Source organism: Lontra canadensis, unplaced genomic scaffold, assembly GCF_010015895.1.
Source record: "Lontra canadensis isolate GAN:19392208 unplaced genomic scaffold, GSC_riverotter_1.0 scaffold164, whole genome shotgun sequence".
Classification (NCBI taxonomy): Eukaryota; Metazoa; Chordata; class Mammalia; order Carnivora; family Mustelidae; genus Lontra; species Lontra canadensis.
In genome coordinates this window covers 1,873,545-1,895,401 of record NW_022631158.1, presented here as the reverse complement: position 1 = coordinate 1,895,401, position 21,857 = coordinate 1,873,545, and the positions used below count along the sequence as shown (strand labels likewise).

General features: G+C 46.7%; 1 protein-coding gene across 3 annotated transcripts in view; it reads right to left on the bottom strand.

The window, feature by feature from the left end:
• The window catches only part of OLFML2B (olfactomedin like 2B), a 35,013-nt gene extending 34,249 nt beyond the window's left edge, over positions 1-764 (bottom strand). Inside the window, exon 1 of one of the 3 annotated variants that reach the window (XM_032845476.1) lies at positions 382-764. In XM_032845476.1, coding sequence (XP_032701367.1) covers positions 382-558 — 177 coding nt within the window. In that variant the 5' untranslated portion in view covers positions 559-764. The remainder of the gene's footprint in view (positions 1-381) is intronic. The other 2 variants (XM_032845475.1, XM_032845477.1) reach the window with 2 other exon arrangements.
• Between the last annotated feature and the right edge of the window lie 21,093 nt (positions 765-21,857).

Here is a 21,857-nt window from a genome sequence, read left to right as displayed (position 1 = left end):
TTCACCCCCTCCTCCCTGGCGTGCGTGCCACTCTGGGCTGTCAAGTGCCACCCCGGGGGAGAGCCGTCGGCCTCCCGTCCCACACGCCCGCCTGTTGTTACGTTCCCTTTCCCACGAACAGCCACACAGGCAAGAGACCGCCACGCTTTCACAGCCCTGGAACTAGAGGTTTGGGTTAGGATCTTGTTTTTTTTAACCCTCTTTTTCAGGGAGCTGTGTGGAGTCTTGCCTTCCTTCTCTCCTTTCTCCCGATTCGGTAACCTTGAAAGACCCCATAACGCCGGGAGGAGGACCCCGTCCCTCCGCTGAGGAATCGCCTCCGGAATCGGGGCGCAGCGGCCCGGGGCCTGGGGCGGGGGGTGGCCAGGGCCCGCAGACTACCTGCGACAACACGTTCTCCTGGTTGTCCGCCTCGTTCTGCAGCGTCTCGTCCTCCGTGGGCGCCACCGTCGGCGCGTCCGGGGGATCGCTCGTCCCGGCGGGCGGCGCGCTGGGCCCCCACTGGACCCCGGCCGCCACCAGAGCGCCGCAGACGACCAGCAGCAGAGGCTTGGCCATGAGGGACGCGGGCAGAGGGGCTGCGCCCGTGGGAGAGCGGCGGGCTGGGGCTGCGGGCCGGCACTGAGGCGCGAGGGCGGCGCGGCCCGGGAGGGGCGGCTCAGGGCGCCTGCTGACGCTGGGCGCGGCTGAGCGCGGCGGGAGGGTGCGCCCCCGGGCCCCGGCTCATGTCCTCCCCGGCGCGAGCCGCCGCGACTGTGCGGCCCCGGCCGAGAGCCGGGCGCGGGGCGGGGGCGCGGCCCGGGCGGAGGGGCGGCGCAGGGCGGCGGGGGCGGCGGCCCCGGGAGCGAGCGCGGCGTCGGCCCGAAGGCTCAGGTGGCAGGCGGGGGGCCGGGCGCGCGCGGCGCTGGGGGGGCGGGGGCGGGGCGGCGCGGAGGGAGGGAGGGAGCGAGCGAGGGAGGAGGAGGGGCGGGGCAGGGGCGGGGCCTCCATTGTGCTGGAGGCCTGCAGGGCCGGGTCCCGCTCGTTCTCCCCGCGGCCTCCGCGCACCCCCTCCTCCCCGAACTTCGCCCCAGCGCTGGGGGCCCGTGTGCGGTTCTGGCGGGAGCCGCGCGCCCCCTGAGTTGGAGGCGGGCACCGGGCGCTCGCTGCGGGCCCGCGCCCCTCTCCTCCGCGCGCTCTTTTTATTGCCCCCGGGGGAGAAGGAGCTCGGCTCCCCGCGGCCCCTTTCCCGGACTCGGCTCTGCCGCTTTGAACTTAGCGCCACTGGTAGCTCGCGGGCCGGCCGCCGCGGCTCGGTCTGGCCATACCTCCCCCCAGAGGACGGCTGGCGAACTCCCTGCCCGAGTGTGTCCCGACCGGTGTGACTCTTAAGTACGAGGACCGCGGCTGGGAGAATCTGAGGCTCTGCGGGTCCGCGTGGGCGCAGCTTCTGCCCGAGAATCCGTGACTGTCCCAGAGACCAGCTCTTACTGTCTTCCTGCTTCGGGACGGGTCACTAGATGATCCCCGCGAGGGCGTGCACTTTCAATGGTGTGCGATTATGTTACCGTGTCCCTTAGTCTGTGTCCCTTTTATGTACCTACTGTAGAGATTAATAATGTGTGGATCCAAGGAAAGGCACTGTGCCTTCCGGGACAACTGTCAGGCAGAAAATACTGAACAGAGCCAGACCCCTTCAAAGATGGGAAAAGTGTTATGAATCTGGGGAGATACGAACACCTCGCCTCTCACACTAAGGCATGAGCGTTGTAATAATCCGTGATAAACTAAGCAGACTTCAGCTCATGGAAACGATGATCATGGACTCACGTATAATGATAGTCTTTATTAATATGCTTTAATCGTTGTTGTTTTTTTAATCTCAGTTCTTGAACAAAAATCCAAGGTTCTGGTTGTCTGGGCTGGTGGAAACGTCTCTCACACAAACACATACATACATCCGCAAAGTACTCTATGGCAACTATCAAATCGTTTCTGAAACTAGACAGGAGTAAAAAGCTATAAAATATAGTTTTCCAAATTCAGTTGAAGTAAGTGTCGAATGTTGGCTAAGTGTAAGAAAACGAGCGAGGTTGCTAGGTATTTAATGGGAAGATAAGCATGTCCCTGTTTTCCAGGAGTGGGATGGGAGTGGGGACCTAGGCAGAGCCAGGGCTAAATTTTAAGTTGAGGTGAGAGCATTTCCCAACAGCGTTCGAGGAGGTAGGGGTCCTTTCTAGCGGGAAGGTCAGGACTGCATGGGAGACTGACGGTGGAGGCGTCTGGGACAGCGGGAAGGCTTCAACAGAGCAGATGGTAGGCCAAAAACAGCAGGCAGGCAATAAAGAGAGGCCACTGCGGGCGGAAACAGCAGCCTGAGAGGGGTTGTTCAGATCTCGGACTGGCCGGCTCGTCTCAGGGAAGCCCTCCTGACTCCAGTACCAGGGCAATTCTCCTGCCGTATGCTGCCGTGGTACCTTGTACCCTTTTTATGGGAATTCCATCTTTCTTCTCCTTTGTGGGTGGCTTCAGCCGTACCTGTCTTCTCCACTGGTATGTAACGTCAGCGAGGGCTGCGCTTTTGTCTGGTTCTGGTCGCTGTTACGTTTCCAGAGGTTAGCCCATGCCTGGAACCAAGGAGATGCTCCAGCAAGTTGGTTGGATGAATGGGAGCTACACGTGGTCCGGCTGGATATATCCCAGTTACTTTTCATAAAGACTGTCTTTGTATCCACCAGTGTGCATTTGACTGCAAAGAACAGAAACTCAACAATGGCTTAATCATGTGTGAATTTATTTTTCTCTCACTCTAAGAAGACTGGAAGTTGGCCGTTTTAAATTTAGTTCAGCAGCTCAGTGATGTCATCAAGGACCCAAGCTCTTTCCATTTTCCCATCTACTATTCTTAGGGTATTGGCTTTTTTACTCCATCATAAGTGGTCGAAGCCAGCCTAGCTTACCCCTTTGCCGTTCTCTTCTACCAGATGTTCCAAGTCTCCAGTCTCTCTCTTACAGCTAGGGGTGGCCATGTGATTCAGTTCTGGCCAATAGAATAAAATAAATCTGCAGAGTCTAGAAAAGATAGTTTGCCTCCTGATAAAGAAAAGAAATAAGAGAGAGGAGCTTTCTGGTGACCCCATTTCCTGTGTTTGATTGTGGTCATGTTGCCTGGAGCCGTGGCACCATGACCACGACCATGAAGCCCTTCTCCTATTGAACTGAAATAGATCTCCTTTTAAAGATTTGTTTTAAAGTTTTGTTTTAAAGCTCAGGCCTAGAGCACCTAGGTGGCTCAGTTCATTAAGCGTCTGCCTCCAGTTCGGATCATGATCCCAAGGTCGTGGGATAGAGCCCTAGCATTGGTCTCCCTGCTCATCGGGGAGCCTGCTTCTCCCCCTGCCTCTGCCCCTTCCTCCTGCTTGTGCGCTCTCTCGCAAATAAGTAACAAAAAAATATGTATTTTTTTTAAATATTTAAAGCTCAGTCCTATGGTCCTACCCAGAACATGTCTAAGATCTTTCTAGCAAGAGAGTTTTTCTTTCACTTAAAGATAGAAACCAAGTACCTTCTAAATCCCCTCTTTCTCTGGGTGCCGGGTGGCTCAGTTAAATGTCTGCTTCAGCCCAGGATCTCAGGATCCTGGGATCGAGCCCCTTGTTGGGCTTTATGCTCAGTGGGGAGTCTGCTTCCCCCTGTCCCTCTGCCTGCCCCTCTCCCAGCTTGCACACACACTCTCTCTCTGTCAAATGAATAAATAAATAAAATCTTTTAAAAAATTAAATCTCTTTTTTTTTTTTTTAGCTAATTACACCCATGGTCACCTTCTGTCTCTATTTTACTCACCTATTTCTCAGACCACATGGTCTTTGAAACCTACCATTTTTCTGGTTATTTTTTCTCTAGAGAGGCCCCAGTTTTGAGTAGATTTTAGGGCATATTGAAACCATTTTTTCTCTTTTTCCAACCACTGTTATTTTATTAATGTAGCCCAAGATTGACTTTGCTTTTTTGGCAGTTACATTGCACCAATGATTCACATTAATTTATTTTTTTAATGTAGTTTTTTCCTTTTTTAAAAAAAATATGAATTTAAGATGGTTTCCTCCATCCTGTGCTTTCCAGCTATATTCTTCCTCTTTTTCTTTTTTTAAATCCAAGTACAGGCTTTTACATTTTTTCCCTCTGATTATTATGATACTTTCGGCCCATCTTCTCATCTTGTTGAAATCTTGCTGCTTTTGCCCTTGTCCAAGTTTTCTGAATTAAATAAGCATGGTTTCTGTCTTAATTCAAATCATTAATTTTAATAAGTCATATTCATTCCAACAGGGCTAGGTTCTAGAGCGCTAGGCCCAGAATAGGAAAAGTATTAACCCTTTGAGTGTGTGCTCGTTCAGGCAGTCAGAGGCGTTGGCGCCTAGCCCCTCCATGTCTTCAGCATGTCTATAAGCGTTTCTCGAGAGACTTTTATCACCTGCCTTTCAGAAACCCAGGTACGCTGCCCGTGGCACTCCTCCCACCTGCTGGACTGCTCACCTAATTTGAAGATCCTGTGGAGAGCTGGGTGTGGCTTTAGAACCTCCAAGCTGTCTCACGAAAAGTTCCTTGCATCCTTGAACCTTAGCATATTAGTGCAAAATAGGTATTGCTCTCCCCGTTTAACAGATGAAGTCACTGAGGCCTTGAGACAATGTATGACCGCTACTCTCTACAGAGTGTTCACCAGGCACCAGGGATGATTCCATGTTCAGGATACCCCTGAGGTGGCTATTGTCACCCCCTTCTGCAAGTGAGAAGGCAGGCTCAAAGATGGACATGCTTCCCGTACAAATGTTCAGAGGATGGGGTCTTAGAAAGCCTGGAATGTGCCCCTTGAGCCGCCTGAGCCCCAGGACCTTTTCCAGCCAGGTACAGTGCTGGGGATCCCTCGGCCGCTGCATCCACCAGGCCTCCCCAGCCCAGTTTGCTTCTGGCAAGAGCATCTGTTTTCCAGTTTATCTGGGAGGCTCTCGGCTTTGCTCTGAATTGCCTGCCTGTAGAAGACCGAGGCTTCCTCTGCCAGGTGGGGCTGGGGCGGCTGTAAACGACCCGCCACCTCAGTGGGTAATTTACCCAATGCACCTGCCCCACGGCAGCAGCATCAAAGAGCAAGGCAAACTCCCACGGGCAACATCATTCTGCCGCCCCCCTTCCCTGGCTCGCTGCAGCGTGGGAGCCTTGCCAGGCAACTGCCATAAAATGCTGGGAAGGGATGATGGAATGCTCGGCTGAAAATGAAGTCTTTTTTCCCCCGTTCACCCCGCTTTGCTGCCTGCTCGGCTTCTTATTTTGACTTTGATCTTCGGCGGTTTCTCTCTTCGTTAATTCCACTTAACTCATTATAGAACACGGGTTAGGAGGCAGGTGCTCTGCGGGCCTGCGGGACACACGAAGGCGAAGAAGACAAGACCTTGGCCTTTGGGAGCGCCTGTTCTGAAGATTATAAATGTGCGATCCCCAGGAAGCACACAAAAGAGCTTTTTCCGCCTCAAGAGATTTTAGGAAAGACAAACATTTTTCTTCACTGCAGGAGAGATGGGAGTGTGTCTTGTAAGCCGTGAGAAGCCATGAGAGGGTTCGGGCCAGGAGGAGAGGGCCGTCATCCCTGAGATGAACGGCTGAGGCGTGAAGAGGAGAAGGCAGACAGGACGGCAGTAGGCACCGGTCTCTGTCTGCAGACCTCCCCGGGACCCACGCTCGATGGGTCATTGCTCTTATTCGGAGGGGAGCACCCCTGTCTTCTGTGACTTGTGATGACCCAGAGAGGGATGGATGGGCAAGGGCCCTTTGCCTGCCTACAGGATTTCCCAGCGCTGCTCCATGGCTCAACGCCAGGAGATACATGGACCCCTGCCCCTGAGAATCATGTGGGCACACCCCCAATAGGGACAATTCAGGAACACTACAGATAGCCCCTGAATTCCTACACACCATGATATCCCCTTCCTTCCTCTCTGTCTCCCCTGTCCCTGTCCTCTCTCCCCTCCCTTGCTCTCCTCCCTGGTTCTCCAGGCTTACGAACAGAGCGGTTCTCACACAGACGAGGTGCTATGCTACAGTGCGCCTTCTCCGAGCATTCACATGCCTGTCCTGCCTCTCACAGACGCCTGATGTCGCTGTAACAGTTCTGCTTCGGGTGCCTGGGTGACTTTCTGGATCTGAGGGTGCAGAAGGGTGGGGATGTTGATAAAAATTCTCAGTTGTAAGTAACAAAGCGAAGGACAGGGTGGGAGAAGGAGACTGATTATAAGGGTCTAGGGGTATCTTACAGAAGCCAAGGCTTCGGTGTCACTAGGGTCCATCTGATAGACAGAAGGTGTCCAGGCCACAGATATTTGAAGAGAGGGTAATACTTTCTCCTTCTCGGGGCCAACTCCAAATGCCCAAGGAAGGGGATCTCACCCACCATGAATCAGGTGCCTAACCCTGAGCTAATCACAGAAGGTGAGTGTGGAGGGGGGCAGGTCACTTTGTAGAAACAAAGTGGGAAGAGGAGCAGGTCCCAGGGAGGACCAGACAAGTCAAAGTGTATCCATTTCACTCTTGCCCATGGCTGGCTGGCTCTCTCTCTGTCTCCCCTTGACCTCCAAAGAATCACTTATTTAATGTAAATTCATCATCTTATAGAAAAGCAAAAATATTTCCTTATAAGAGACAATCCAAATTATCTTGCCTCAAAGAGAGAGAAAGAGAGAATCCAAATTAGTATCTAGGAATATAGGAATATCATTGGCAACTTTTCTGTGTGCCCATATCCCCAGGAGGTATCTTTTCCAGTTTGGCATGAAACTAGTCCAGAAGGGACTTCCCACCCTGGGCACCAGGTTAAGTGGTCACCTGTGGCTCTGAGCTCATTGCAGATACTTCTTGTGGTAGGATAGCCACTGAAAATGGTCAGTCCATTCCTGTACTCTTCGGGACGCTTCCTTCCCTTCTCTGGGGTGCATGAAGAGCATTTAATTCTAGCCTTGTCAGGCAGCCTGGGGCCATGGGGAGTCTGGGCTTTGGGGTCCGACAGATGGGCTATGAAATGTGGCCTTTTCATACTTACTAGTGACCTAGGGCAAGTCATTTCCCCTCTATGGTCTCTTCCTTCTGACATGAGAGTCATCTAGATACCATCCTCCATTTTCTATGTGCTCAGCAACATTTCTTTCTTTACCCTTACAGGAATGAACTCACCCCCCAATTCCAATGCTAAAAATCACGAGGAGTGTAAAGATCCCAGGTGCCTTAATAAAGGTCTCCGATTCAAGAGGAAACCCAGACACAGATCCAAAGGTGAAGGTTTACTTGGGAACAGGATAGGTGATTCTAGCCTGAGCTTTGTAGGGGTTGCAGAAACACAGACCTGGGTTCATACTAATTCTGCCACCTATCCGGTGGGTGACCCTGAGCAAGCTTTTCTCTTCTAAACCTTACTTTTCTAATATCACTAGGTTGTTGTGGAGATTAGAGATACATACAAAAACGCCTGACCCATTGCTTGCCACACTCACAAACAGGAGCGTTTTAAATGTTGACTGACTGAGCACATGGTCATCATGTATTAAATGTTGGGAGATTACCGTTCCCATTTCTGGTTCACCATGTGAATTTCATAGAAACTCTCTGCCTCAATTTCCTTACCTGAGAAACTATCATTTTTGAATCTCTGCTCCTTCCATCTGGTGATAGTAACTTTGGTAAGCAAGTTTTCCCTTTTGGGGGGTTTGCTTTGTTCCAGGGACTGAGGCTTAAACAGGTAAATTTCTAACACTTGAGTAATTCCTGGGGTGTCCTTGGACATGGGGCCCTGGAGGCGGCAGCCAGCCCTCTTGCCGCTGTTGGCAGGGCGGCCTGGGTACATCTGGAGGCTGCAGCTGCCCTTGGATGGGGCTGGGGGGAGGGTGTAGGTGGGTCCGGGAGGGCTTTGTGCAGGGGACCTACAGCAGAGCCCAGAACTAGGAAGTGAGCAGAGCAAGGCAGTCACAGGCATCCCTGGCCTGATGCGGAGTCCCGCGGGAAAAGCCAAGGGACGCCTCACTCCAGGCAGGAGGAAACCCAGCTCTGTGCTCTGAGAGCAAACCCTCCCATCCAAGGAGAGACACCTAAGATAGCAGTAATGCGGCTGGGACAGAGCAGCATCACTACGGAGTTCTACTCCTGTGATTTTCTTCTACTTCCTCTAAAAAAATGCTTTCTTCCATTTGAAAAACCAATTTGGGGTGCCTGGGTGGCTCAGTCGGTTAAGCATCTGACTCCTGACTTCAACCCAGGTCATGATATCAGGGTCATGGAATCGAGCCCCACATTGGGCTCTGTGCTGAGTGTAGAGTCTGCTTGAAATTCTCTTTCTCCTTCTCCCTCTGCCCCAACCCTGCTCACGTTTTTTTTTTCTCTCTCTCTCTCTCAAAAAGAAAAGAAAAGAAGACAAAAGAAAAGAAAAAAGAAAAGAAGAAAACCCAATTCAAGCTTGTTTCAATTAACCTTGAAGCTCCCCTACCCCCTCCTCCATCCACCATTCCTGGTCATTCTTCATCCCATTGATAGCACCCTGCTTTCCTCACATTCTTCTCCTCCTCCTCCTCCTCTTCCTCCTCCTTCTTCTTTGAAGATTTATTTATTTGACAGAGAGAGCGCAAGCAGCACAAGCAGGGGGAGTGGGAGAGGAAGAAACAGACCCCCTGCTGAGCAGGGAGTCCGATGAGGGACTCGATCCCAGGACCCCAGGATCATGACCTGAGCCAAGGGCAGATGCTTAACCGACTGAGCCCCCAGGCGCCCACCTCCCATTCTTCTTGCAAGAAGAAAGCCCCTCAGAGCTGTCATCTCAGTGCTAAGTGTGGCTTCCAAACCGTTCACGTTTTTCATTCCTTCACAAGAGATTTTCAGTGTCTGAGCATCACTTCCTGTGGACCTAGAATCACGTGTCCAGCGACAGGCTGCCTTTGCATAACTCCAGGCAGACCATGCAGTGTAAACATGTGTCCCCCTGGGGTTCAGGATGGTTGGAGCACCAACTATGGCCTGGCGCAAAAATCTCATGTTGTCCTCACAACCATCCTGCGCTGTGGGCGGTGTTACCCCCAGGGGGCAAGGGAGGGATGGGAGGGCCGGAGATGGCCTGACCTGCCCAAGGACAAGAGCGCACGACTAGTATCGAGGTAGCTTCCATCTCAGGTCTGTCTCCAAGGTCACGCCGTTCATCACAACCAACACACATCCTCCAACAACATTTAACCTTTAAAACCCAACTTTAGCTTCTCACCCACACGAAACCTCTCCTTCTGGAATTCTGTACTCAAGGCTCTCTGGCCACGTGCAGGCCAAGGGACACAACTAAGGGAAGGCAATTGGCTGTGGCAGTGAGACGTCCCATCAGGAGAAGTGGCACTCAGTCCCAACCCTGCCACTCCTCCTGTGGCCTCTCTAGCAAGTCCTGGGCCTCAATTTTGCCCATTTGCCGAGAGAAGTGGTCGGACTTTGTGATTTCCAGGGTGGCCTCTTGCAGCCCAAACATTCTGGACTCCTCTGTCCAAGCAGCTTGATTTGTTGGTCCTTCTCTAGTGTGTTCAGAAATGCAGCTGGCTTGAATGTCACCACGCGGAGAAAATAGTTGTTTTGTGTGTCTCCGTGAGGCCGTGCGTCACTCAAGGAAGGGTTGAATACGTAGGAGGTGAGTGGGATAGACCCTCGGTGCATTTCATGACATTTTCCTCAACGCCTGTGCATCAGGCTGCCCTCAAATTATACCATGGTGGTTGCGCAGCCAACACATGCCCCTTGAAGGCAGGTGGGAGAGGAGAGACGAGACTCGGGGCTGCCCCAGGGCTTGCTGGCAGGAGAGGCTGGCCGGTCTGGGCAGCAGTGGGTCAGTCCCTGCGAGCTTGCCTCCTGGCCCGGGCCGCAGGTCCCAGCTCTAGACCTCCCAGCAGCTTACTCTGGGTCGGGGACAAGCCAAGCAGAGAGGGCAGCGTTCACGGCAACACCACTTCTCCGGTGATTTAGATGTTACTGTCACGAATTCTCAAGGCATTGCTGGGAGGCACGTGTGGCTCTCTGTAGGGCAGAGATGAAAACAGAGACTCAGACAGTGGAGGTGATCAGGGGAAGGTCACAGTCTAGGTTGGAACTCGGGGCTTATTTATTCAAAGTCAGGATCCTGAAACACCAAACTGCATTCAGCCTTTCTTCGGAAAAGTCTAAAGGAAGAGTTTAAATAAAAAAGTGAACTAATTTAAGATCTATTTAAAGAAAAGGGTTAAGTCAGTCTAAGTGATGTGGCAAAAACAGGAAGGTGGGCACCTTCATCAACGTCTGAGGTATGGCGGGGCCTGAATCAGTCAGTATGTTCCCATGTCCCTTGGTTCCATGCGGACAGAACAGGACCGTGGCCTTCCTGAACATCTGGCACAGCGTCTCCAACTCTTGGGCATTTGGAGGCCTTTGAATGCGGAAAAGAAACAAATTATGTATACAGAAGCGTTACTTTGTCTACATATTCTAATATCTACTCCGCCTCCCCCACCCTTGTCTCCTGAGTCAGGTATCTGTCAACACATCTAAGAGAACGGCCTAAGTCACATGTTGCAAGGTGGTTGCCCAAGACGTGTTCAGTTTGGCCAGCACAGTGCTTGCTTGTTAGTTTCTGAATTTGAATGTCTTTAGGGGAGGCGCACAATCTGGTTTGCACGGACCCCACTTCTCCACCAGATACCATCCTTGCTAACTCCAAGGCATATGAGCCTGTGACCCCTGGTTTAAGGCCTTAGCCTTCCCAAGATCAAAATCCTCAGTGGTGGAATTTCGGATTGGAGAGCTCCCGGGAGCCACCAGCAGCGCGGATGTCTGTACACAGTGTGAATCTCTAATGCTTGCTGGGATCTTTACCAGCCCTGCAGGAGACAAAGTCAGGACAGGATCCCAGGCCAGGAAGTGGCTATAAAAGGTCACAGTTTTCTATGGTCCTTTGGTAGCTCAGTGAGTGCTTTGTGTTGTTCAGCCTGGAGTAGAGTGACACCTGCTGTCTGCTGTCCCTCTTCAAACCCAGCAATTTCTGGTCTCCATCCCCAAGCCAGCTGCTCCTCCTCCCCCTACTCCCCTGGGACCAGGCTGCGAACGTCATGGTCATTGATCATTGACAAAGTCATCCGTCATCAACAATGCTTTCTTCTCTCTCTGCTCCCACAACCCATCTGCCACCAGGGTCTGTCAGTCTGATTTGTGCTGATTTCATGTATCTTGCCCCTTCTCATCACTGTGTCTTGAGGGCTTGTAAGTTCATCTTGGTTTTCTGAGGTGGGAGACCCTCTGCTGGCATGGATGATGTCATACTTGTTTTCTTTCCTTCAACAGGGCTTGTACATTTTGTGTATTTTGGTTGTTCATTAAATGCTTGCTGATTCGTTGGTTGACTCTTTCTTCAAGTGAGGCTATTTTCCCCCCTTTATTATGCTTTCCTCTCTTTCAGTCCGTGACCCAGAATGGTTGTTTTTTTTTTGCATTTTCTATCTTTTCCTCCCCACTTAACTCTCAGGTGACTAAAGGTAGCTGTGAGCATTGCCTTGTGAGACTAGGTTCTCTTTTTTTTAATTTCTTTTCAGCGTAACAGTATTAATTGTTTTTGCACCACACCCAGTGCTCCATGCAATCCTTGCCCTCTCTAATACCCACCACCTGGTTCCCCCAACCTCCCACCCCCCGCCCCTTCAAGACCCTCAGGTTGTTTTTCAGAGTCCATAGTCTCTCATGGTTCACCTCCCCTTCCAATTTCCCTCAACTCCCTTCTCCTCTCCATCTCCCCATGTCGTCCATGTTATTTGTTATGGTCCATAAATAAGTGAAACCATATGATAATTGACTCTCTCTGCTTGACTTATTTCACTCAGCATAATCTCTTCCAGTCCCGTCTATGTTGCTACAAAAGTTGGGTATTCATCCTTTCTGATAGAGGCACAATACTCCATAGTGTATATGGACCACATCTTCCTTATCCATTCATCCGTTGAAGGGCATCTTGGTTCTTTCCACAGTTTGGCGACCATGGCCATTGCTGCTATAAACATCGGGGTACAGATGGCCCTTCTTTTCACTACATCTGTATCTTTGGGGTAAATATCCAGTAGTGCAAATGCAGGGTCATAGGGAAGCTGAGACTACGTTCTCTTGAGGCTAAGAGACTATGCTGTTCTAGCATATATGAAGATCATGTAACAAATGGAGATGGTAGTGCCCCCTGGACACTCTCTGTGTATGTCACTGGACTTCTTATAGCCATAGGGTAACCTTGACTAGAGTGAATCCAAAGTGGATGAAAGGAAAATCTTTAATTGCTGCAGACAGAAAGCGTATTTAATTTAATAATATTACACAGGGGCCCATGGCAGCCATATTGCTCCTTAGTTCATTTTTTTCTAGGATTCTCTTTCTTTAGATGTTGTCCCCAAAGTGCCACAGCCAGAAGCCTAGGCTCACAGAATTCAGCAGTAACAAAGGAATATACACAGACATGAACTCCCCAGGGGGTAGGCTGGAGATGTCCCTCCCCCTTTATGTCTTAATCCCTGGAAGTATTACCTTATTTGGGAAAAGAGCCTTTGAAATGTTTTTAAGGATCTTGAGACGAGGAGATTATCCTGGATTATCTAGGTGGGCCCCACATGCTATCTCAAATGTCCTTATAGGAGAGAGACAAGAGGAAGAGTTGATACACACAAAGGAGAATGAGAAGTGAAAGAAGGAGCCAAGGGAGACTGAAAGTAGATGGCTTCAAAAATCGGAGCAAGGCAGGGAATGCCAGCATCTGCTGAAAGTTGAAGGAGACAGGGAACAGAGTCTTCCCTAGAGCCCCCGGAGGGAGTGCAGCCTTCTCAACACCTTGAAGCGGTCCCGTGAAACTGAGTTTGGACATCTGGTCTCCAGAGCTGTGAGGCACTAAATTCCTGTTGTGCTAAGCCACCAAGTTTGGGGGTGATTTGTTACACCAGCCACAGCACAGTAATACACCACACCAGTAAGAAAACAGGCTGTTGCGTGATGACAGGTAACCACTGGGGGGCATTTGGCAGAGCCTGTTGGAAGAAAAAAATATCATCGCTGTTTTGGTTGTGAACGACCCTGACATGCAAAGTAGAAGCGAGGAGTTTGAGACAGAGGCTGAAAGAGAGCTGTGCCTCTGATAAGAAAGGTGCTGACAGAGAGGTGTCCAGCTCAGACTTGCGTGCAGCAAGGACAGCCTGGGACACTCAGAAGAGGGTCAGCCAAGCTAGACAGTGCTGCTAAAAAAGGGAACGTGGGGAGCACCCGGCTGACTCAGTAGGTTAAGCGACCGATTCTCGAGCTCAGCTCAGGTCTTGATCTCAGGGTCCTAAAATCAAGCCCCCTGTTGGGCTCTGCGCTGAGCTTACCCCGCTGAAGTTTCTCTCTCTCCCCCTCTCTCTCTGCCCCTCCCTCTCCCCCTGCTCTCGTGCTCTCAAAAATAAATAAATAAATAAATAAAAATGAATAAATAAGGGAAATTGAGATTGTTCCAGAACAGACACAAGCCTCTGAGACACACTTGCCTAATGATTTTTCCACTTTTCTTACAAGGAAAATGTTGACGTTAATATAAAGAAAGTCAAAATGTTGAGTAATTATTCTTTTATGCCTAACTAATTGTAACAAATTGTCCTGCCCTCTCCTTTGCCGAGGTGGGTTCCTTTACTCGGAATTAGTCCTCGCGCTGGTTTCAGAATCTCCTGAGGTAAAGCCCTCTTCCTGACACCGTTGTGGACAATGTCCGATAACAACCGAGGGTACCTGAGGATAGCAATTTGGTCTGCTGCTGAGGTGGCTGTGCTCTTTTAGGACAACCCAGAGGAATGGTGCCTCTTCCAGGATGCTGGCTTCGTAAGACTCATTCCAGGGGGGGCGGGCAATCCAGTTGGTAAAGCAGGAGTGGCAGGCTGATGGGGTCCGTCAAAGCAGAACTCAGGGAAACTCTTTTTCTGTAAAAGGAAAACATGAAATCTGAAATCCGAAATCTGAAACGGGGGATCTCCCTGTAAGAAAGGAACCTGCCCTGCTTAAGTGGGGACAAGAGGATGACTGACGCCCTCTCCTGGCAGCAACGGAGACTTGCACCCCCCCTGGACAGAAACCCGAAACTTGGACAAAAGTAAGAAACAACTGCTGTGGACATGGCACCCTAGGCGGCATAGAACTGTGATCCCTGAGGGAAAGGAAGCAAGCAAGGGGAGCCCTACAATTTTTAACACCGTTTCCTGCCTGGACCAGGTGAGTTCTACAATTATCAACACAGTTTCCTGCCTGGAGGCCCTTTCTAGAATGTGGTACAGAGGTGGGAAACCCAAGAAGATGCCCACGGTCTCACCGAGCTGAGGAGACAGAGTTCCGGTGGGTGAAGGTGATGTGGATATGCAAAGCAGAGCACTGGAGAAAAGGGAGATAAAAAGAGAAAGATTCAGAAATCTTAAGGTTCCCTCTTGAAACCTTGTTGAACACGAAGCTGTACATGTGTAGGATAAAACTCCATGGAACCTACGCAAATAAAATTCTGAGAGAAGGAGCAGTGACTGGAAAGATAAGCAATTCTCAGAGCTCACATGGGATGGGCAGATGTTCAACTTCTCACCATGCGGAGCGGAAGATCTCTTCCAACACCCATGCATTCAGTAGAGATCCAAGATTGTTACGCTTCCATTTTAGGGCTACCTGAGACCAGAGTAAAGGCAGGGGTGTGTTGGAGCTGGCTCATGCTGTTTTTTGAGAGCCAATGGTGCATGTCTCTTCTGGACTGCACTGTCAGGGACATTGTGTGGAAGGCCGGACATCTGCCATTATGGGATATTTACACCGAGGAAATCCGCATTCATGACATATACTACAAATCGGGGTTTTATTTTCCCCAAGAGCGTTAGTTGTTAAACAGTTGCCAGCATGCCAGTGGTATGTAGGAAGATACTTGGTCTTTGTCCCTGGTTCCTAGCCCAGAGCTCTTAAAACCCTTGGAATTTCCTGAGTGATAAGGGCAATAGAGCGTCTTTTGTTCTGATGAGGTGACTATTGACAGGCCCCTAGACAGCTTCAGGATGAGGGCTGGTTGCCAGAAAGAGCAAGACTTGATTGGAAGTTTAGGACTTGTAGTCTCACTGCCCAACCTCTGGGAAAGGGAAGTGGACTGGTAATAAGTTAAGTCACCAATGACCAATGATTTAATCAACTGTGCCTGCATAATGAAACTTCCATAAAAAACCCTAAACAATGAAGTTTGAAGAGTTTCCATGTTGGTGAACTTATCAATGTGCTGGGAGGGTGGTACGCCTCTCTCCCTCATGGACCCCTGCACCTTTCTCTCTACATGTCTACCATTTGGCTGTTCCCGACTTACATCTTTATAATAAACCAGTAATAGTGAGTAAGGTGCTTTCCCAAGTTTTGTGTCATTCAAGCAAATTATGGAACCTGAGGGGGGAGAGTGTGGGGACCTCTGACTTTAGAGCCAAGTTGAATAGAAGGGTGGTTAACTTCAGGGCCCAATACTTACAGTTGGCACCTGAAGCAAGGACATTCTGGTGGGACTGAGCCCTGAAACCTGTGGAGTCTGAAACCACCTCCAGCTAGTCAGTGACAGAATTGAATAGTATCATGGGACATCCAGTTTCTGTCAGAATTGGTTGGTGTCAGAGGTAAAAACCTCTCAATACCACTGAGTAAAACCTATACAAAGTCTACCCTAAAAAAAGCTTAAAAACAATTCTCACAAGATTCAAGGTATTCTGAAAATAACTGTGTCTGAACACAAAATTAAACTTGCTTTAAAAAAAAAAAGTAAGGGTGTCTGGCTGCCTTGGTCAATGGAGCAGTTCTGGACTTTGGGGCTATGAGTTTGAGCCCCACATTGGGTGTAGAGATTACTTAAAAGTAAAGAAATCTTTTAAAAAAATGTTCACTATTTATTGGGGAAAAAAAAAAAAAACAAACCCATAGATTATCCCAGACAACAAACAAACAAATGAAGCAAACCTTAAGAAGGCTTAATATGGGGGCACCTGGCTGGCTTAGTCGGTAAAGGTGACTCTTGATCTTGGGGTTGTGAATGTGAGTCCCATTTTGGGTGTAGAGATTATTTAAAAGTAAAATCCTGGGGCACCTGGGTGACTCAGCCTTTAAGCACTGCCTTCGGCTTGGGTCATGATACCAGGGTCCTGGGATCAAGTTCCACATCAGGCTCCCTGCTCAGCGTGGAGCCTTCTCCCCCTCCCACTCTCTCTGCTTGTGTTCCCTCTTTTGCTCTCTCTCTCTCTGTCAAAAAGTAAATAAATAAATCTTTTTAAAAATTTAAAAATGCAAAATCTTAAAAAAAAAGTTTAATGTAAAATCTGAATATAAGAAGAAAAATGAAAGACAAAAGAATCCAGTGGACTCTCTAGAACTGAAAAATACATTCACTGAATAGAAATTATAGAAAAAAGATTTGTAAACTTGAAGACAGCAACAGGAACAATCTAAATTGAACCTCAGAGGGGGAAAAGTTGGGAAAAAACACAAGTAACCGTAGTGACCTGTGGGACAGTTCCAAGTGACCTAATGTATGTGTAGTTGGAGACATAGGGGAGAGAAGAAAAATACTGCAAAAATGCAGGAACTGAAAAATTTCCATTTTGATAAAAATGACAAACCTAATTATCTAAGGAACTAAATGAATCACAAGTAAAATACGCACACACCACACAAAAACCACACAAAGGAACGTAATAATTAAATTGCTGGAAACCCATAGGAAGGAGAAAATCTTAGCAACAACCAGAAGAAAAAAAAATAGGCACATTATATATAGCAATGCAAAAATAAGAATTTCTTGACTCTTTATCGGAAATAATGAGAGGCAGGAGACAATGGAATGCACTCTTTCAAGTGCTGACATTTATTTATTTATTTTTAAATATTTATTTATTTTTCCAGAGACACAGAGAGAGAAAGAGCAGGGAGTAGGGCAGAGGGAGAGGGAGAGAGAGAGACTCTCAAGCAGGCTCCCTGCTGATCATGGAGTCCATTGCAAGGCTTGATCCCAGGACCCATGAGATCATGACTAGAGCTGAAAGCAAGAGTCAACGCTTAACTAACTGAATTACCCAGATGTGCCTCAAAATGCTGAAATTTTAAAAAGAAGAACCTATCAACCTACAATTCTATATCTGGCAAAAATATTCTTCAAAGATGAAGGCAAAATCAAGATATCTTTAGAGAATCAGAGGCTGGGAAAAGTTGTCACCGGCAAACCTACATTAAAATAAATGCTGAAGGAAGCTCTTCAGGCTGAAGAAAAATAATACCAGATGGAAAGGCAGATATACAAGGAGGAAATAAGAAATCAAGAAATGATAAATATGTAGATATATATATATATACATATATATGAGAGTTTTTCTAATTTAAAATATGTTTAAATGTAATTGTTTAAAGCAAAAACTTTTAAAAAAACCAATGTATTCTGAGGTTTATAACATAAGTAGAATAGCATAAAGGATGCATAAAGGATGGGGGGAATTGAAATATAGTGTTGTTTCTTAAATTATACCTGAGATTGTATAATATTCAGAAGTAAAGGATGATGAGTTAAAAATATTGTAAACTCTAAAACAACCCCCTAAAAATAAGATTAAGAGGTATATAGCTAATGTTTTAGTTTGCTAGGGCTATCTATCGTAACAAACTATAACAAACTAAATGGCTTAAAACAGCCAAAATTATTCTCTTACGGTTCTAAAGAGTAGAAGTCTAAATTCAAGGTGTCAGCAAGGCCAAAGTGACTGAAAATTTTAGGGCAAAATCCATTCTTGCCTCTTTCTAGCTTCTGGTGGTTGGTGGCACTCATGGCATCCTTGGTTTGTAGACACATCACTTCAGTCCCTGCCTGCCTCATTTGGTGTTCTCCTGTGTCTGTGTGTCTCTGCTTTCTCTTCTTACAAGGACACCAGTAATTGGATTAAGACCCATCATTACCCAGTAACACCTTACTTGAACTCGAGCTGCAAAGACCTTATCTCCAAGTAAGGTCACATTCTGATGTTCCAGTGAACATGAATTTTGGGGGACACTATTCAACCCAGCACAGGGGTTGGATATTAGTAAATAATATCATTATTTACTAATAAACCCAAAGTGGAGATTAAATGGAATTATAAAAATAGTCAATAAATAATAATTATTGGAAAGTAGACAACCTCCCCAGGTGTGAAAAACAATCTAGTTATATCTCTAGAGAGCTGAACTGGCCAACTATTCTCTTCATGTCAAGTTCAGGTATTTTGGTGAATAGAAGACATGGTTTATTTGTCTACATATTTATGCCCATTTAGTACCCATTTCTTTCCCTTTTTCCCACAGTGATCCATCTCTTACCCAAGTGACTTGTGAGAAGGTAACCCTATTCCCTGCTCAGGATTCAGTCTTGATTGGTTTAAGCCACGCAGATTAGTCCCATGTCCATTGCCAATTACTTATTTAGGGGTGAGCCTGTGGCACAGTTCTGGCCAATGGAATGTGGTGGGCACTAGTAAGATTTTTCTGGGAAAATTTATTCTCTCTCCTATAGAGGACACACCAGGAGAGACAATCCCTTTTCTATCTGTGAATGTTGTGTTTGAGTACCATGTTTAGAACTGTTGTGGCCATCTTACTACCAGGAAGATTCTAGAGAGGAGGAGTTGGAGCTTGGTGACTCATACATAGAACTTTCCAACTTCTGAACCCCTTATTATAGGGCAAAGTACAAGTCCTTTTTGTTAAAGCCAGAATACATGAGGCTGTTCTGTTCCTGTTGCTAACTCCCAGAATGGGTCTGCACAAGGCTTAGGTAAATAAGCCTAGAGCTTTATTAGTCATTGCTGCATGAATGGGAGATGCTTCGCATTCTTGGGCTATAATCATGTGTTATCTTTCAAGGGCCAAGAGTCAATCAACAAACCCCTATCAAAATGAAGAAGATTATCTACTTTTAATGGATGCTGTCTTGAAAAATTTGATATCTAATTGTGATTATCTACATTAATTTTCTTTTTCTTGGTCACATAATTAGCCCACTTCTTCCCTCTGCTAGTGATTTTATCAACCACATGTACTCATGCATAAACATCTCATCAAAATATCCTATAAATGGTGTAGATGTAAAAGTGAGATGAGGGTAAATCTGACATTATGATTGTCTGATGTCATAATAAGGAAAAATCTGATATTTATATCTTTTCATCCTAATTTTTTAATCACGTATTTTTATTTTGAAAGTATTTTAGAAGTCAGACATAAGGGTATTCTAGAACTGGGTTCACAGCTACATTTGTGTTGATGATTGTATTGTCACCCAGGTGACAACACCATTGCAGTAAAGTCTGGTATGTTCTAACGTTTGAACAATAATTGACCCATGAGCGTTGCTGCTCCCATGTTAAATTCTTCTAATAGTATTTTTTTAAGTAATCTCTATGCACCCAATGTGGGGCTCAAACTCATGACCTCAAGATCAAGAGTCGCTTGGTCTACTTGTTGAGCCAGCCAGGCACCCCTGAATTCTTCTAATAATTTAAGGACTAAACTTTTCTTCTGTGATGATAATTCATGCTGCGATATCATCTAGTCTTCTCTCAGCATGAGACATTAGTCATGTTTTCAAAGAAGTAAAATTCCCAAAGCGGAGTGCTGATGCCTAAAGTGGAAGTATTTTGAGTTCAGGATGCCTGCACCCTGTGACTCAGTTCTTGCCCCATTTTTCTCTGTTTGAACTACCAGCAAGGTTTTAGTCACTCTAATTGCATTGGACTCCACGTGACGCAAATGCAAATGCAGGTCTTGACGTATGTGGCAGTATTTGGTTATACGATGATATGATGATCCCCAAAAACACCTTTTTTTTTAATGTCTTCCTTTTGAAAATGAAACTGAAGCTCAGATATTAAGTAATTTCTCAAGGTTAAATAACTGCTAAGGGGCAGAACCATGACTTGAATTTAAGTATTCTGGCTCCAATTATAGTGCTTTTCCCACCATAAGAGTATTTCTCAAGTTGGTATGCACACCACTGTGTCTGATCATCTTAAGTGACAAATGGGAAGACGTTCTTATTTTAACAGTTGTCTTAGTTAAATGTGTATTAGAAAATATAATTAATTCTATTTCAAAACAGGTTTTTCCATAGGACAGGGTTAAATTAGCACCATGAAAATCTATCTTAGAACTCATAAAACACAGGATATGCTTAGGCAAGTATATGGATGTTTCTAAATTCCAGTAACTGAATCTTCTGTTATATAAAGCTACTGATGTTAGAGATGACATAGATCACTTATATGGCTTCTCATATAATGAATTCTTGTATTCTTTTCAGCAAAATACTGAAGTCTTTGTTCCATAAACTTTCAGTTATTTGCAAAATCAATAAGAAGACTTATTTCTCATATATAATCTATAGTAGCAATAGGAAAATTTGCTTACTGATGTTAACACAGGCAAGTCTTTCCCACTGGAGAACGGCATGAAGATTTAACAAACCCATTAAAAATGTCAATCACATTATAATGGATTCTTGGTTTTTTTCTCAGATCAGTGATGACCATGAGCAACATTCATTTCATACTGAAATTCAGTAGCTTTCACAAGAAGAAGCCCTCTCTTGTGTATTCAAGTTGCAAGAAGAAGTTCAGGACTTCCAGAAGGAACCCATCACTCTCTAAGGTCATGTGCATGATTGAGACTAACATTGCAAACTAGCTTATCTCATGGATATATTTGCTCATTTAAAAAACTTAAATTTTTCCTTTCAAGGCTGGCCTATGGAAACAGACCATGTGCAAAACCGAGTGCACACAATTCTCATGAAACCAGGGTGTGGGATATGTGCCATGACTGTATGGTCTTGGTTTCTTTTTATCTAAATTGTCTGCTATTGCTTTGACTTCTGAGCTTCCCAGTAGAGTTTCCTCATATGTTCTCCCTGTACATTCACATCATGTCCTGTGGCTTGTTATGCCCATTCATTACTTCTAATTTATTTTTTATAAATTCTTCAGAACTTTATACACAGATGATCAAATTGTCTGAGAAATAAGGCAGCTTTATTTCTTCTTTTCCAATCCATATGCCTTTTATTTCTTTTTCTGGTCTTATTGCTATGGCTTCTAGTAGGGCATTGAATACACATGAGAGTGGACTTGTTGCCATTGGTGGGGGTGTGACATTGTGACTTATAATAAACATGTATTCGGTCTTCCTCCAGTTTCTGGTACAGAGCTCCTGAAACTGATGGAATTTTCAAAGTAATGAGAGCAATAAAGTCTTTTTTTTTTTCTTGTGAGATGACTTTAGACCCCACCAAAAGTTGGGGTCTGGTTGCCAGGAGGACCAACCATGTGACTGGAGGTTTGGAACTTTCAGTCCTACCTCCCTGAGGTAGGACTGGGCAGAGGCGGAATCAGTTGCCAAAGGCAAATGAGTTAATCAATCATGCCTATGTAATGAAGGTTCCATGAAAACCCAAAGGACATATTCGGAGAGTTTTTTGGTTGTTAAACACATAGAGATTTGGGGAGAGTGATCCACCTGGAACGGGCATGGAAGCTCTGTGCATTTTCCCATACCTTGTATTATGCATTTCTTCTGTCTCGCTTTTCCAAAGTTATATGCTTTTATAATAAGCCATCTAGATAAATGAAATGTTTCTACAAGTTCTATGAGCCTTTCCAGCAAATTAATCCAACCTAAGGAGGGTGGTTCATGGGAAACTGATTTATAGCCATTTGTTCAGAAGGGACCAAAGGTGACAACCTGGGCTTGAAATTGGCATGTGAAGTAGAGCGGGGGAT